At 39.5% G+C, this 13,217-nt stretch overlaps 1 protein-coding gene across 1 annotated transcript; it reads right to left on the bottom strand.

Annotated features, from left to right (window-relative positions):
- Positions 1-1,005: 1,005 nt before the first annotated feature.
- LOC146691048 (high-affinity choline transporter 1-like) lies at positions 1,006-12,164 on the bottom strand. The gene is made up of 9 exons (XM_085434346.1): positions 12,027-12,164; positions 10,504-10,756; positions 10,106-10,219; positions 9,540-9,695; positions 9,224-9,372; positions 8,771-8,914; positions 8,375-8,528; positions 6,591-6,808; positions 1,006-5,597 (listed from the first exon to the last, which is right to left on the bottom strand). Exons 2-9 carry the CDS (start codon positions 10,685-10,687, stop codon positions 4,944-4,946), a joined length of 1,773 nt encoding a protein of 590 aa, XP_085290472.1. The 5' UTR covers positions 10,688-10,756; positions 12,027-12,164; the 3' UTR covers positions 1,006-4,943.
- Positions 12,165-13,217: the final 1,053 nt, after the last annotated feature.

The raw sequence follows: 13,217 nt of genomic DNA, 5'->3' as shown, positions 1-13,217 counted from the left end.
GCGTTCACCAGATATCAACACAATTTCGATCCGCTCCTCAGGTGTTAACCTCTTCGACATGTCAATGGCTGTGAACAAAGAGAAACTTGTAAATAACTCAGTTTGGTAAAGTAAATCCGTTGGGCATCTTTCTTTGCCTTTAGACAACAATTCTGATGGCAAAAGAGCCAAACGGGACAGGCCAAAAAAAAAAAAAAAAGTAAATAGCTCATGAAACAATAAAGTTACGTTGAAACCAAGCACACCATTGTTTTTCTTGTGACATTACCAATAAGTTTGATGTTTCACATGGCCCTCTTCCTATTGAAAAAACAAAAGTTGTGTCCAAGATGGCCGACTTCTAAATGGCCACCATGGTCACCACCCATCTTGAGGAGTTTGCCCCCTCACATATACTAATGTGCCACAAACAGGACTTTAATATCACCAACCATTCCCATGTTATTTCGGTGTATCCATATAAATGGCCCACCCTGTATAACAAATCTGGTGCAATATTGGACATGACTCACCTTTTACTGAACGTAATACTGTGAGGAGGAAACAATGCAATTTGAAGATGTCTTCCACCAGCCAGGGGTCATGCTGGGGTCCAGACTGTTTATTTGTGTGTGTGTGTGTGTGTGTGTGTGTGTGTGTGTGTGTGTGTGTGTGTGTGTGTGTGTGTGTGTGTGTGTGTGTGTGCGCGCGCGTGTGCGTTAGACTGATTGACAGCCTTGACAGTTTTGGCAGTTATAAGATTCGGAGGTGAGCATTTTGATTGATGATTCCATGTGGGTGGCAGCCTGTAGATTAAAACCTCTAGTAGACCACACACACACACACACACACACACACACACGCACACAGTCGACTCACATTTATTATTTGGAGGCATACTGTAAGCCATAACTATCATTCACTGTCTTACCGTAATGCCGTTCTGCCGTTACTGTCTCATCTCTACATTTAATACACTATAGAACAAACGTGTGGGTACGTATAGATGAAAGAAGACCAACTCAGTACTTTGCTAAATGAATATAATTTATTCAAGTGACCTCACAATTACAACTATACTTTTATAGACACTGCATGAATAAATAAATAAATAGCTGTAATTTCACTGTCAACAAACATCATTTTCAGTGCTGCATTTAAAGGTAAACTAATTTGTTCCTATGCTTTTTTCTTTTTTTTCCTGGTATATACATTTATCACACAAAAATACAGCGTCATTGTTATTTACGACATAGAGCCAAAAACGTGTCAGTCCACCAGCTGACGTTGATTCTTTTCTGCGTGTGCGTTCCGGTTTGTGGATGAACCCTGGAAACTACACACTCATCTGTTGAGGAGAACATTTACATTCACATTTAAGTCCAATGAGATTGCCTGACACTTTGCATAGCATCAGACCAGACCGCCCTGTTTGAAGCTGAAGCTGATTTATCATCGATCCCAAAACTGGTTCAGGTCAGATCAGGATCTAGTAGGTCCTACTATACCTCAGCTGATATGGCTGCACAAGGGGATCAAGTCCCCTTTGCTCTCTGTAGACTAACTTCAAGGCCATTCTGACATCTTAAAGGATGAAGGCTGGTGTTATTCTAGATCTTTTACATTGCGACCTAATTGCCTAAAAAGGCAAAAATCATAAATAATATGATTGTAACAAGTTTTGCCACTGAAGACGAAACCTTAGCTTTCCTACCCCCAAAACAAAACACCATACTTCTGGGATCAATAAGGATTATGTAAAAGGTTGAAAAAATTTGGGAAACAGCCAGTTAAAATCCTTAAACTTTCCAGATTAAAACGCCTGTTCAAGATCACCTACTGGTGCAAGTCCAGACAGCTTCCAGCACATCTGCTATTTTTTGTCACTCAGTAGCAGTCACATTCACTTGTACCTCTGCCAGTTATGCTTGATCTCCTCCGGTTTGCCAACACAGTAAAGCTTCAACTCCATTTATATTTTTGGCAAGTGCTCACATCGTTTGAGGTCATGTTTTTTCAGATGCCAGTAGAGCAGTAGGACTCCACAATGGTAGTCTCACCCTTCTTGTCGTACTCATGAGCTGATGTTGCTCCTTCATGGTTTGAACCTACAAACCTCGATCAGTTTGAAGCAGATGTTGAGGTTTGTGCACAATTTTGAGGTCTGTGATAAAATCTCACAGAGCAAGTGGTCATAGCAGGACTATCAGAAAGCAATGCAAAAATAGCAGCAGCACAAGAAGCTATCTGAGAAGGTGATCTTGAGGGAAAAATGTAAACCAGGTATAGCTCGCTGAACTTTTTGAGGTCAGAGAGGACCAAAAGACCGACTAACACATTGTTGATTTCGGTCTCACTTGGTAATAATTGTTGACAAAAACATCTAGAATTTTACCAGCCTTATCCTTCAATGGAAAAATATTTCACACATGTCACCTTTTCAACATGTTCCTAAATCACTCATTTTTTACCACTGACGTTTGAATTAAGGCAAGTCCATAAGATTCAAAAAGACACCAACGAACCACAACGATGCTAAGAGGAGATAAACACAGTGAAGTCAACTGGACAACAGTAACACATAACAATGCCAAAAATCTTCTTAACTTGACAGATTTTTTTGTTTCTTTTGTTCTTTTTTCCACACAGGGCAGCAGTGTGTCTGGTAGTTTAAAACTGCCAGGCCCGTGACAATGTAAGGACTTAAACTGAACAATGTATGAGGGTGCTCAATCAAGTAACACTTCAACGTTCATCACTGCTAATATCGCACTGTAACACACTCCTTACAAACCATAATTTTTGAACCTCTGTGCAGCATTAATCAAATGTCCTGAGGGCTGATCGACTTGGGGCCGGATCGATGATGACTGGTGCTACTAACACCATCCTGGAGGAACAATCATTTCCTGTCCCCACTAACCTGCTGTGGCTGGCCAGTCAATACAGCTTTAGGATGAGAAAACAAACTATCATAGGCGCGCGCGCGCACACACACACACACACACACACACACACACACACACACACACACACACACACACATATTTCAAAATGGCTTCTGTGAGTTCATGTTAAAAATAAAAATCACTGAAGTGTTCTTGATTACTTTCAAAGTTCACTGTCACGTCTTGCATTGAGATTTATTTCCAGGCTGCTATTAGGTTCCAGTCATTTATAAAATCTGTTTGCAAAATGAACATCATGTGCTTTTACTGGTGTCAGTGTTACCATTCCAGCTGTAAATGAATGGTAGTTTAAAGATGTATTCCCATTGTATGTTTGACAAAAACAACAATAGCAAATTGATTTTCATAATGCATTGAAATGAAGGGAAGACAATGGCTGCCTGGAAAGTACAAAGGGAAAGAAAGGTCACGGGGTGGCGTGTAATAAAGTCAGAGCTCCTGTCTAATTACTCTGATTCATGATGATTCAGCAGCACACAATTTAGGTTCAGTGCAGAACTTTAGTGTCAGTAGCAGGAAGCTTATGATCATTCTTTATGTCTCCCTGTGACCATCAAACTTTATTTTAGAATAAATACTGGATCAAATGACTACATCACCGAGCTCAGAACCACTCTTTTGTGCTCCAGACTATTGTTGTCGTTTTACTCACTGTTTTAGTTTTCTGATTTCACTATCACCATCTCATCAGCTCACATTAAAGAGATTGGGTTAAATTACAACAAAGTTGTAACTTTAGGGACTCGTCAGTACTGACAAGAATAGCAAAGATCAAAACAGAGCTGAGCAGAAGCTTCATTAATCTCATGGATAGGTACTTTCGGTGGCTCCCTTAGTTCCACCACAGAGGATGTATCCGCATATTTTATTTGGCATGGATTTTTACAGTGGACACCCTTCCTGACGACACCCTGCCATTTATCCGGGTAGGGACTTGGGTCAAAATAGTGGGAGTACACTAGCTTGTGACCTCCTGAGGCTGGCTTTGTGTCTCCTCCCAGTTATGAACTGGTGATCTTTCGGGTGTAAGGCGAGCGTGTTAACCACAACACCACTGAGCCACCCATTGCATTCAAATGAATGATAATTTTGCCCTGTATCTATAAAACACCCCCACAATGAATTCTTCTTATGCTGTCACTCATTGATCTCTTTTGTTTAGTGTAATCTTGTCAATACAACAAAGATGGTAGTTAGCTTGCTAAGTGTTGGCAGTGAATGAAAAAAATGTTTTTATGGAACGCTGTTTGGGATTTTGCTGATTTAGTCAGTATCTTCTATTTGGTAAAGTCAGGGTTTGGTTATATAATTATGGACTTCAGCAAGAAGATTAAATCGAGCTGAAAACAGAACATAAAACTTGCAAACATCTACTGGTCTTCAGGTTTAAACAAGACATGGTAAAAATGAAATTTAGTAAAATGTATCTAGCTGTACAACGTGGGTCCTAAAAATATTATTGCTCTATCAATAACGTTGTTCTACATGAAACTCAAAGTATGATAAAAGCTTAGTTGTCAGGTGCATGTAAACGAACTTATGTATATTATGCTTTAAATGATGACTTGTAGATGTGGACACAGTTTCTTGGTTAGATATTGCACTATTTTCATGATCCACAACAAATCCTTGTAGACTTGCTCATATAGGCCTGCTGTACATCCATCCAAAGTTCCTCCGATCACTATAGCAGCACTTAAATGAAAATGGTTGAAGTTTCACAGAGTCGTGATAAGAAAACACAAGAATGAGTGTGGCATGATTCGCACAGATGATTGAGTCCGTTTGCTGTTTCTAGGCAAGGAATCTCAAAAAGAAGGAGGCACCATATTGCCGTCAGAAACTTTTGGAGTCACTTGAAAGCCACAGCAGATGCTCTGTTGATTTGGCTCCCAGTGTGGCAGTAGTAATTTTCCTGAAGAATATTGATGCCTCTTTTGACTGTTCCTTCTTCTTTACATTCCTTGGTTCTAGTTTACTTTGTGCCTTAAATGTCTAATCTTCATTGTGAAAAGCCTCTGGACTAGATGCCCCATCATCACTGAGGACCTCCGTGTTGGTAAAGGTCCCAGCAAGTGAGGCACCCAAGACCTGCCTGACAGGAGCCATCTCTGAAAGAATTATGTTATCATGGTTGCTTACCAGTGTTGCCTTGTCCATTATCTCCTTGCTGTGCTTGGAAACAACAGCATCCAGGAAGTCGTACTTATGTGACAGCATACCACTTTCAAATAGATACTTTGTCAGGTAAGAAAAAAACACATTGGCCAAGAAGGATGCCGCCATGGACACAGACTTGAAGGGGAACCTCTGCTGGACAAAGTGCTCTACATCTCCAGTGAGGTGATGGACCTTCTCCTGGGTCACCCAGCCGGGGTAATAGATGAATGGAGGTAGTTTGAGGTAGGGCTCCCCTCCACCAATGCGCAGCAGAAGACCAAAGATATAACCAGCCACAGAACCATAGGTGTTGGTGCCCTTAACGAACAGTACACTGAGAAGTTGGGGGAATATGATGACATAGACCAGATCAGAGCTCAGGTACCACAGGCCGTATACTGATCCTGTTAACAATGCCATGGCAGTGGCCAGAGCTCCGAACACAAAGATGGTGAGGCGCATCACCCAAACAATCTCCCGATCTGAGGCCTGTAAGGGAGATGAAAGGGATAAAAGAGTAAAGACAGAAACATAACAACTGGAGGGGAATAGGGTGTTAACTTAAATGAAAGTCAGTTCAGATAAAAGATTAGAGCCTACAGCTAAAGTAGTGTCTGTGTGAGGTTGCACTTAGATACGAAAGTGCTTGGAGATGTAGGTTCTGTTTGAAATTATTCACTCGTTTTCTTCTCCATACTCTTATTATTCAGGGAAACTGGATGTTGAGAAAAGGTGAGCTCAGTGGTACAACAAAACAACACTGTAGGGCACTATTTGGTCTTAAAAAAAAAACAGGTCTTATCGAGTGATTAATCCAATTGTATTCATTTTTTTCCCTCCAATCATAATTAATATGTTCAAAGGAACATATTAATTATGGAAACCAGAAGAGAGGTACAAATCTGTGTCTGCAGCCACTTTTACAACACAACCGAGGTTAGGGTTTGCATTTCAACCAGTGGTGTGGGGGATCTTGGAAAAAAAGCAAGCATATGATTTGCAATTGTTTCATTTTTCATTTTTTAGAATGACAATGCTCCCAAATACACAGTTAGTGCAATAAAAGGATGCCTAAATATATTTTTTCCTACCAGAATATAAAGAAAAGCAGGTTGACTTAAGACTTTTGCACAGTATTAGCATGCACAGTAATTTTCACAATTCTGAAAATTAATGTCTGTTACAAATGTGATGGGAATGAATAGCAGGAAATCTCAGTGGGACCAATTTGGCAGATTGTCTAACCATCTAACATTATCTAACAAATAATTATAACACAAACAACTTACAAAGATTTCCATCTCGAGGTTTCGGGTATTAAGCAAATTCGATAAAGTGCACATTTAATTTCTGCTGTAGGCTCTTGTTTGGTTGTATTTTTCGTATGAAAATAAAGTTGATTTATTGATAGGCTGACTGATGTTTGGAACCACTTGCTGAAATTGTGCAGACGTACGTGTATGCTAGGAATATTGCTCTTACCGACTGCCGAAACGCCAGCTGATAAATGTTCCTGGCAAACATGGAGCTGGCTGAGAGTATGGATGAGTCTGCTGATGACATGACCGCAGCTGACACAGCCCCCAGACCAAAGAAGGAGATGTACGGTGGGCAGAGGTGCTGAAGCACTATAGGAAGGATCATGTCAGACTCATCCTTATCCTTTGGAGGGAGGGAACCATATGTAGTTTGGTTCCAGTCTGAATCAGGACATGAGAAACAGATAAAAACTGATAATTGTAAACAATGCAAATTTCACAGCTTATTATTACGGCTCTTATGAAACATTTAGCCAACCAGTCAATCTTTGCACTCAACTGTCAAGATTATCTATGTGTTAAATTAGAAAAACAGTCATTAGCATTTGTCTTAATTATTGGTTAGAACAAAAAACAGAAAGAAAGTGCCTTGCATGAGGTAGTAACACAACGTAACTAAAGCTGAACAAACTGTACCTGGCCCACATTCGCATTTTAAGATTAGTAGCATTACTTTTCCAGCCACCCTGCAGAAAATTAAGTGTACGGATTTCTTTATTACAATTTTTGATCCCTTAGCTTTTCAGACAAAAAAAGTTAATGCTCTCAGTGGATACACATGCTTTAAAGCTGAGAAACAAAAGGCCTTAATGTGCCCAGGTGCCTTAATAGCAGCACAGATTCAATCTGCTGTTGGTCAAAACACAATAAACCAAGCCACAGTAATAATAGTACGAATTAAACTGGATACTGACTGAAAACTAGACCCCAGTTTAACATAGATGAGGGTAATATACTGGTTTGTTAATGATCCGTGGAAGCATATGAGTCAGTATTAAATAATTATGGACATTATGTAGATTAACTGCATTTAACTGTTGTCGATTAATCATTGATAATGGTTAACATCATAAGGGAGCCAATAGTTCTGACAGGCTATGTTGAACTTATTAGATACAAAAGTATGCATGGACGCTGGCTGTACTGATACCCTCATCTTTGTTAAGCCAACATTCAGACGACTATGCTTTATATATATATGTCTTTCTCTACCCATCCCCAGATATTCATAGGCAGTGGTTGATTAGTGCCAGTTCTACAAGTAACGGCTTCAGATGGACCAGATTAATTAGCTCCTCTTCAGATGTAATATTCACTAAATTGCCATGGTCTGATGGCTCTCTCTCCTCTGCACGTCGTGACAGCATCCGTCTGCTGTTTACCCTCCAGACACTATACATCTGCATTTACACATCTGAAAAAAGAAAAGGGCTGCTGGGGTGTAAACAACCCCATGAAGCCAGGGTGCTCTCTTTGATCACACTTTCCCGTTTGAATAAAGGATGTGGTTCTTGGATGTTTCGATTGTCTTGTGATGTTTCATTTACTGCTTAATCACTGTGCATGTCTGTGTGTGTGCACATCCGTCTTGGATTAGTCTCTGATTAGCGTGTGTTTGCCTAAAAAGTCTGATTTAACAGCTGCAATCCAGACATAACAGCGTGTGTGCATATAAAGCACCAGTGGCACTGTATAGTGATTCATACTTCTACCTGTCTTTGTTGTCCTTGTAAATCTGGATGCAAATGACAGCTAGCTCCATTACTGCTTAAAGAAAGGATTATATATACTACGCTTGGGTACACTGTTTAAAAAGAACTGTTTCTGCACACTCATCTAATTCAGTTTATTAAAATATTATGGGACCCCATTTTAGCTTTAAGAATAATAATGTCTGATGCACCTGTGGGTGCATATTTGTGTTTGTGTCTCTGTGTGTATTATTACCAGTGGAAGCCCCTATAGCTCCTATGAGGACAGAGGGGACAGCCATGACCAAGCAACCGAAGGCAGCAAGGAATGAAAGGACCTGGGCGTAGGTAGCTGAAGAAGCAGAAAGAACCCGTTGAAAATAGACCTGCCAGGGAATCCCCCCCAACATCTAGAAACAGAAACACCAAACCAATGCATTACAATCAGCAGTCTGAAAAGAATACTGTGAATCTCTTTGTTTCTAGTAAAGATATCCATTTCAGTACTAAGAAACCGTTAAATGCTATGTGCCACAAATGGGTCTCTTAAACATGATGCTTTCATTTTGACTTCAGTGAAAGTGTGTCTGCAATTGACTTTAGAGTTGTATACTGTCTCTCGGTGAAACTTCAGATAAAAGTTATGGCTTACAAGCAAAAAGAAGTTGTCCGCCCAGAGCCAATTGTCTTCAGGCTCAATCTTCCCGAGCCAAGGAGATTGATAGATTGTTTTCTTGGCTGTAACACCGATGTCTGACACGGCAGGATTGGACAGAGCAAAAGGCACACTGATCCACTGAAAGGAGAAGAAAATCATAATGCAACATTGATACAATAAAACGTAAATATGGAATTATTGTATTTTTATACCATTTCAAAATCTGGCTGTTGAAATCAAGTTCTACTCTACCCTGTGTTGTTGATACAAAAGATGTTTTTATCAATTTCATGTTTTGATATGATTCTGTGTGTATAAATTTTGATCTTTTTTTAAAGTTATGTTACTTAAAAAGTTACTTAAAAATCTTCTAGAACTGATAGAAGATTTGGTTTAAATATTGGCTAAAATCGTTAGAGTTGCTGGTTGAGTAGCTCCCAAACTCACCAAACCCAGAAAGATACAGAAGAGCTGGACCACATCTGTGTATGCAACAGAGTAAAGTCCTCCAACAAGTGTGTAGAAGATGGCTATCAGTGCTGAGATCACCACAGACATGTTGATATTTATATCCACTATCACACTGAGAGTCGCACCTGCATGGAAATATAACCAGTGTGAAGAAGAAAAAAAATATTCACTAAAATCTGGGTAACCTGATGTTTCACTCACAATGAGTTTGGGCATACAATGCAGTATACTGTAAAGCATAGATTAGATTTAAAGTGGTGAGATTCATGATCTCATCCATTGGGATGCCTACCCAAAGCGGACAAAATGGCTGCAGACCAGAAGATTTCTCCCATGAGTGCAGGGATGAACAGCAGACCACCCATCCTTTTTCCATATAGCTGCTGGAAGGGATCTAGCATGGTCACATATCCACGTGATCGCATGGGTTTGGCAAAGAAAAGCCCCCCTGAGTGATGTCAGATGTTGAGGTAATGCAGACAAAAAGCACGAGAGAAGCATTTTAGAAAGTTGTACAGTACTACTAACTTAACGTAAAGTGTGCTGATGCTGTATAATAACCTTAATGAATAGACCAAATTCTATATGCTTCAGCAACACAGCTTAAATTTACATTTACTTTAATATCAGTCTAATAGCACAAAGATCAGTCTTCCTACACCTAAATATCATATCAATATGAATTTAATGTAAAGGAATTTCTGTCTTAAAAGTAGGAAAGCATATTAATTTATAGGCAAAAAGTACATTACTACATTAAAACTACATTACATTACCTACATTAGGTGATGCAACTCTTTCCCTTTTTAATCTCGCTATAAGCAGATATATTTATCCAAGTTTTTCTAGGTTTCCTACCTAGTACAAGGCTGAGAGCATAACCAAAGGGTGCCTGTGCCCAGGCCAGGCCGAAGCCTGGGAGGTAGACATATTCTGCTGTTCCATTAATGTAGCCCCCTCCCACCCAAGTGGCTGAAAAAGAAGAAGAAAACTTATTTGTAAATTAACAAATCAAAAGAAAATATACATTTCAAGTTTTCCGAACTGCATGAGTATAATGGTGTAAACTGTGATGGGAATTTCTACTTCTGCCCGCTGCGCAATCTGTGCGTAAAAGACGGAGCGGAAGACCCTAGTCAATGGAAAGTTTATTTATTTTTTTGTCCTTTTGGACCTTACATGGTATGAAAATTGGACAAAATGCGCACGTGGCTGCCGTCGAACAGACACCAAGAAATACAGATTTAAAGACTCACCGGTCATCGTAAATCCACCAACGAACAAGCCGATGTCCCTTCCCCCAACCATGATATTCTCGCTCCGATCTAAGCCATCGCCAACTCCAGAGTTCTTATTCTTCCACGCAGCCCAGATCCCCACAAACAGAATCAGGACATAGAAGAGCACGATAGCCACGAGACCCTCGACGTGAATGGTCATCTTCCTTTTCTCCGCTTCCCCGCCGAGATCAAGTGCTGCTGCGCGCGGACTGGATACTCATGGAGAAAACTTGGAAGAAACAAAGGAAAAAACCCTTTAATGATACATTTGTGGTTTGTCAGAAATAATAAAAACACACAATCCCAACCCGCAGAAACACATTTTAAGGAGTGCAGACAAACTGTAACTGCAACTACATGGAACTTCATTTCAAAAGCTATCAATTTAATCAACCTGAAAACAATAATGTGTGACAAATACATTTCTTAAAAGAAACGAAACAGAAGCATTTTATCACCAGTGTGTCGGATGTAATACTGGCTAAGTCCAAGTGATGCCAGGCGCTTCCAACGCCGTTAGAAATTACAAAGTATTTCAAATTTCTTTTTCAGGTTTTCTGCGCACATGCACGCTTACTGCAAATATTCAGCTGTTACAGTTTTAATGCTCCTTGTTAACCGAAGTTATATTGGCCTGAACAACTAATTATTTTCCCCAATAATAATAATAATAATAATAATAATAATATTATATATATATATATATATATATATATATATATATATATATATATATATATATATATATATATATATATATATATATATAATTTTTTTTTTACCAAATGTCAAAGTTAAAATTAGTAAACGTGAAAGTGTAACAAGTAATACATTTATATATACTCGCCAATTATAGTTTAAACTCCTCGGGTTAAACTATATTTTAGATAAAATGACCGATTTGCAAATTCCTGCTCGGAAATACTGCGACCATGAATCTTACCGTATCCAGCAGGGACTTCAGCTTGTTTCACTAAATCAACAGATCGGAATCAGAAACGACGCAAACTCGATCCAGTGGTATCAGTCCAAGAGTGCGCACATTATTAGTGTTACTTTAGTTAGTTCTTTACAACAGCTGAACGTGTTTTAAACGCGTTATCCGCCCTCATTTACAGATATTCCTTTCGGTCACTTGACTTAAGTAAGTAGAAAAAACAACGTATTTACAACTTTACGCTTTCAAAGATTTGCACCCACATTTGCATGTTTCTGGTAACTCTATTGTGCGCAAAAGTCGGGCACTCCTTTGTAATGGCGATGCATTGGGAAAAAAATCCGGTCCGTTTTCCAACAGATTCATAAAAACAGCTGCATTGATGAGGTTCGTGCTCAAACTCAAACCTGAGGTTCCCCGTTGCGCTGACACCATGGCGCCAAGAGGCCGGTGTTGAATTATTGAGCTCTCTTTAAATCGATTGTCAATGCAGTAAAATGCAATTACATTCGGCAACCACATATCATTTTAGTAAAGTCATTACAAAATATAATTTTCTTACCTTTGCTTTGGAAAAACGGGTCTAAATAGATCACAACAGCTGGGACTCCAAAAGTAGATTCAAAAAGTGTAAGAGACAAATTATATTTGTGATATATTGCGCTGCCAGTCTGTAATCCTCCTGGACGACCAAACACCATTCAACTATGTTGTTTTTTAAATCACAAATGCTGGTCGGCAGCAGAGAGGGAGACGGACCGAGCGAGGGAGGGAGAGAGGCTGGAGGTGGGTGGAGGGGTGGAGATGAATGGGAGTGGTGGGTTTATTGGGTGCTGTCAGGGTGGGTAGATGGTGGATAAATGTCTTCCAGGGCAGGACGAAAATAGCACCTAATAGAGAATGGCATGACGCACAACCTCTGCGGAAAAGCTTTCCAATATCATAATATCATATTGGCAATAGATGAAACCTTTACTTTGCCAGGTTACATTTCAGGCCTGATTTATGATCTTGCGCAGGTCCTCGCTCGCTGATGATTAAGGCAAGGCGCCTTTACTGCAAAGGCTTGCTGTATGGCGGTGATGTTGAGAATGTGAGCCACGCACACAGGATTAATTTCCACTTTATAAGTCCGCATTACACATTCAACTCTGACGCCTTTTCGTCCAAAAACATCAATCTACTCGCAAGTTCGTGCGTTTGATCAATATGATGTTGAAGTAAACTTTTAGACATTTGGAAGCAGCACAGTTACAGTATTTTATTATATCGCCTTCCTGCACTACTATCTATTACTGTTAAAGATCTATGAAGGAACCCAGTTCCGCTGTCCATGGTGCTGAACTAACATTTCGTATTTCTAGGTGGTTTAAATCATATTTAAACCGCCCCCTTTAAAAAAAGTATTTGCTTTGGTGAGTACTTCTCTGAGATGTTTAATTTCAAAAAATGATGTTGTTGAAGCTGAGCTCAACATGTGCACGTGAAAGCAGCAGTACAGCAGGGAAAGCCTGTATTGCACATCCATCAAGAAAGGCTTTCACTGATGCAAGAAGTGCTTTAAATTTGTAATTTTTTAACGAGGGAGGAAATAAAGTTACCTGTTTAACAAAATAAAATAAGTTTGATCTGATATAAATTCAAAACAGAGTTTTTATATATCTTGCACATGCCCAGGATCCTAATATTACCATACAGTTTAGCTCATTGAAATCTTTGGCAACAAATCTTTGGCCCAACTCAATGTACAGTT

Source organism: Copadichromis virginalis, linkage group LG16 (assembly GCF_057382275.1).
Source record: "Copadichromis virginalis isolate Kocher_CV1m ecotype Utaka linkage group LG16, C_Virginalis_male_GT1.1, whole genome shotgun sequence".
NCBI lineage: Eukaryota > Metazoa > Chordata > Actinopteri > Cichliformes > Cichlidae > Copadichromis > Copadichromis virginalis.
The sequence above is the reverse complement of the archived record's forward strand: the minus strand, read 5'-3'. Positions and strand labels throughout refer to the sequence as shown.

What these genes read in the sequence shown, in the direction of transcription:
- LOC146691048 (XM_085434346.1), bottom strand. Translation starts at nt 10,687, where the DNA reads ATGACCATTCACGTCGAGGGTCTCGTGGCTATCGTGCTCTTCTATGTC. An exon ending in TGGTGGATTTACGATGACCG is followed by an intron (nt 10,220 to 10,503) that starts GTGAGTCTTTAA and finishes CTTCTTTTTCAG; the next exon opens with CCACTTGGGTGGGAGGGGGC. An exon ending in AGCCATTTTGTCCGCTTTGG is followed by an intron (nt 9,373 to 9,539) that starts GTAGGCATCCCA and finishes ATTTCCATGCAG; the next exon opens with GTGCGACTCTCAGTGTGATA.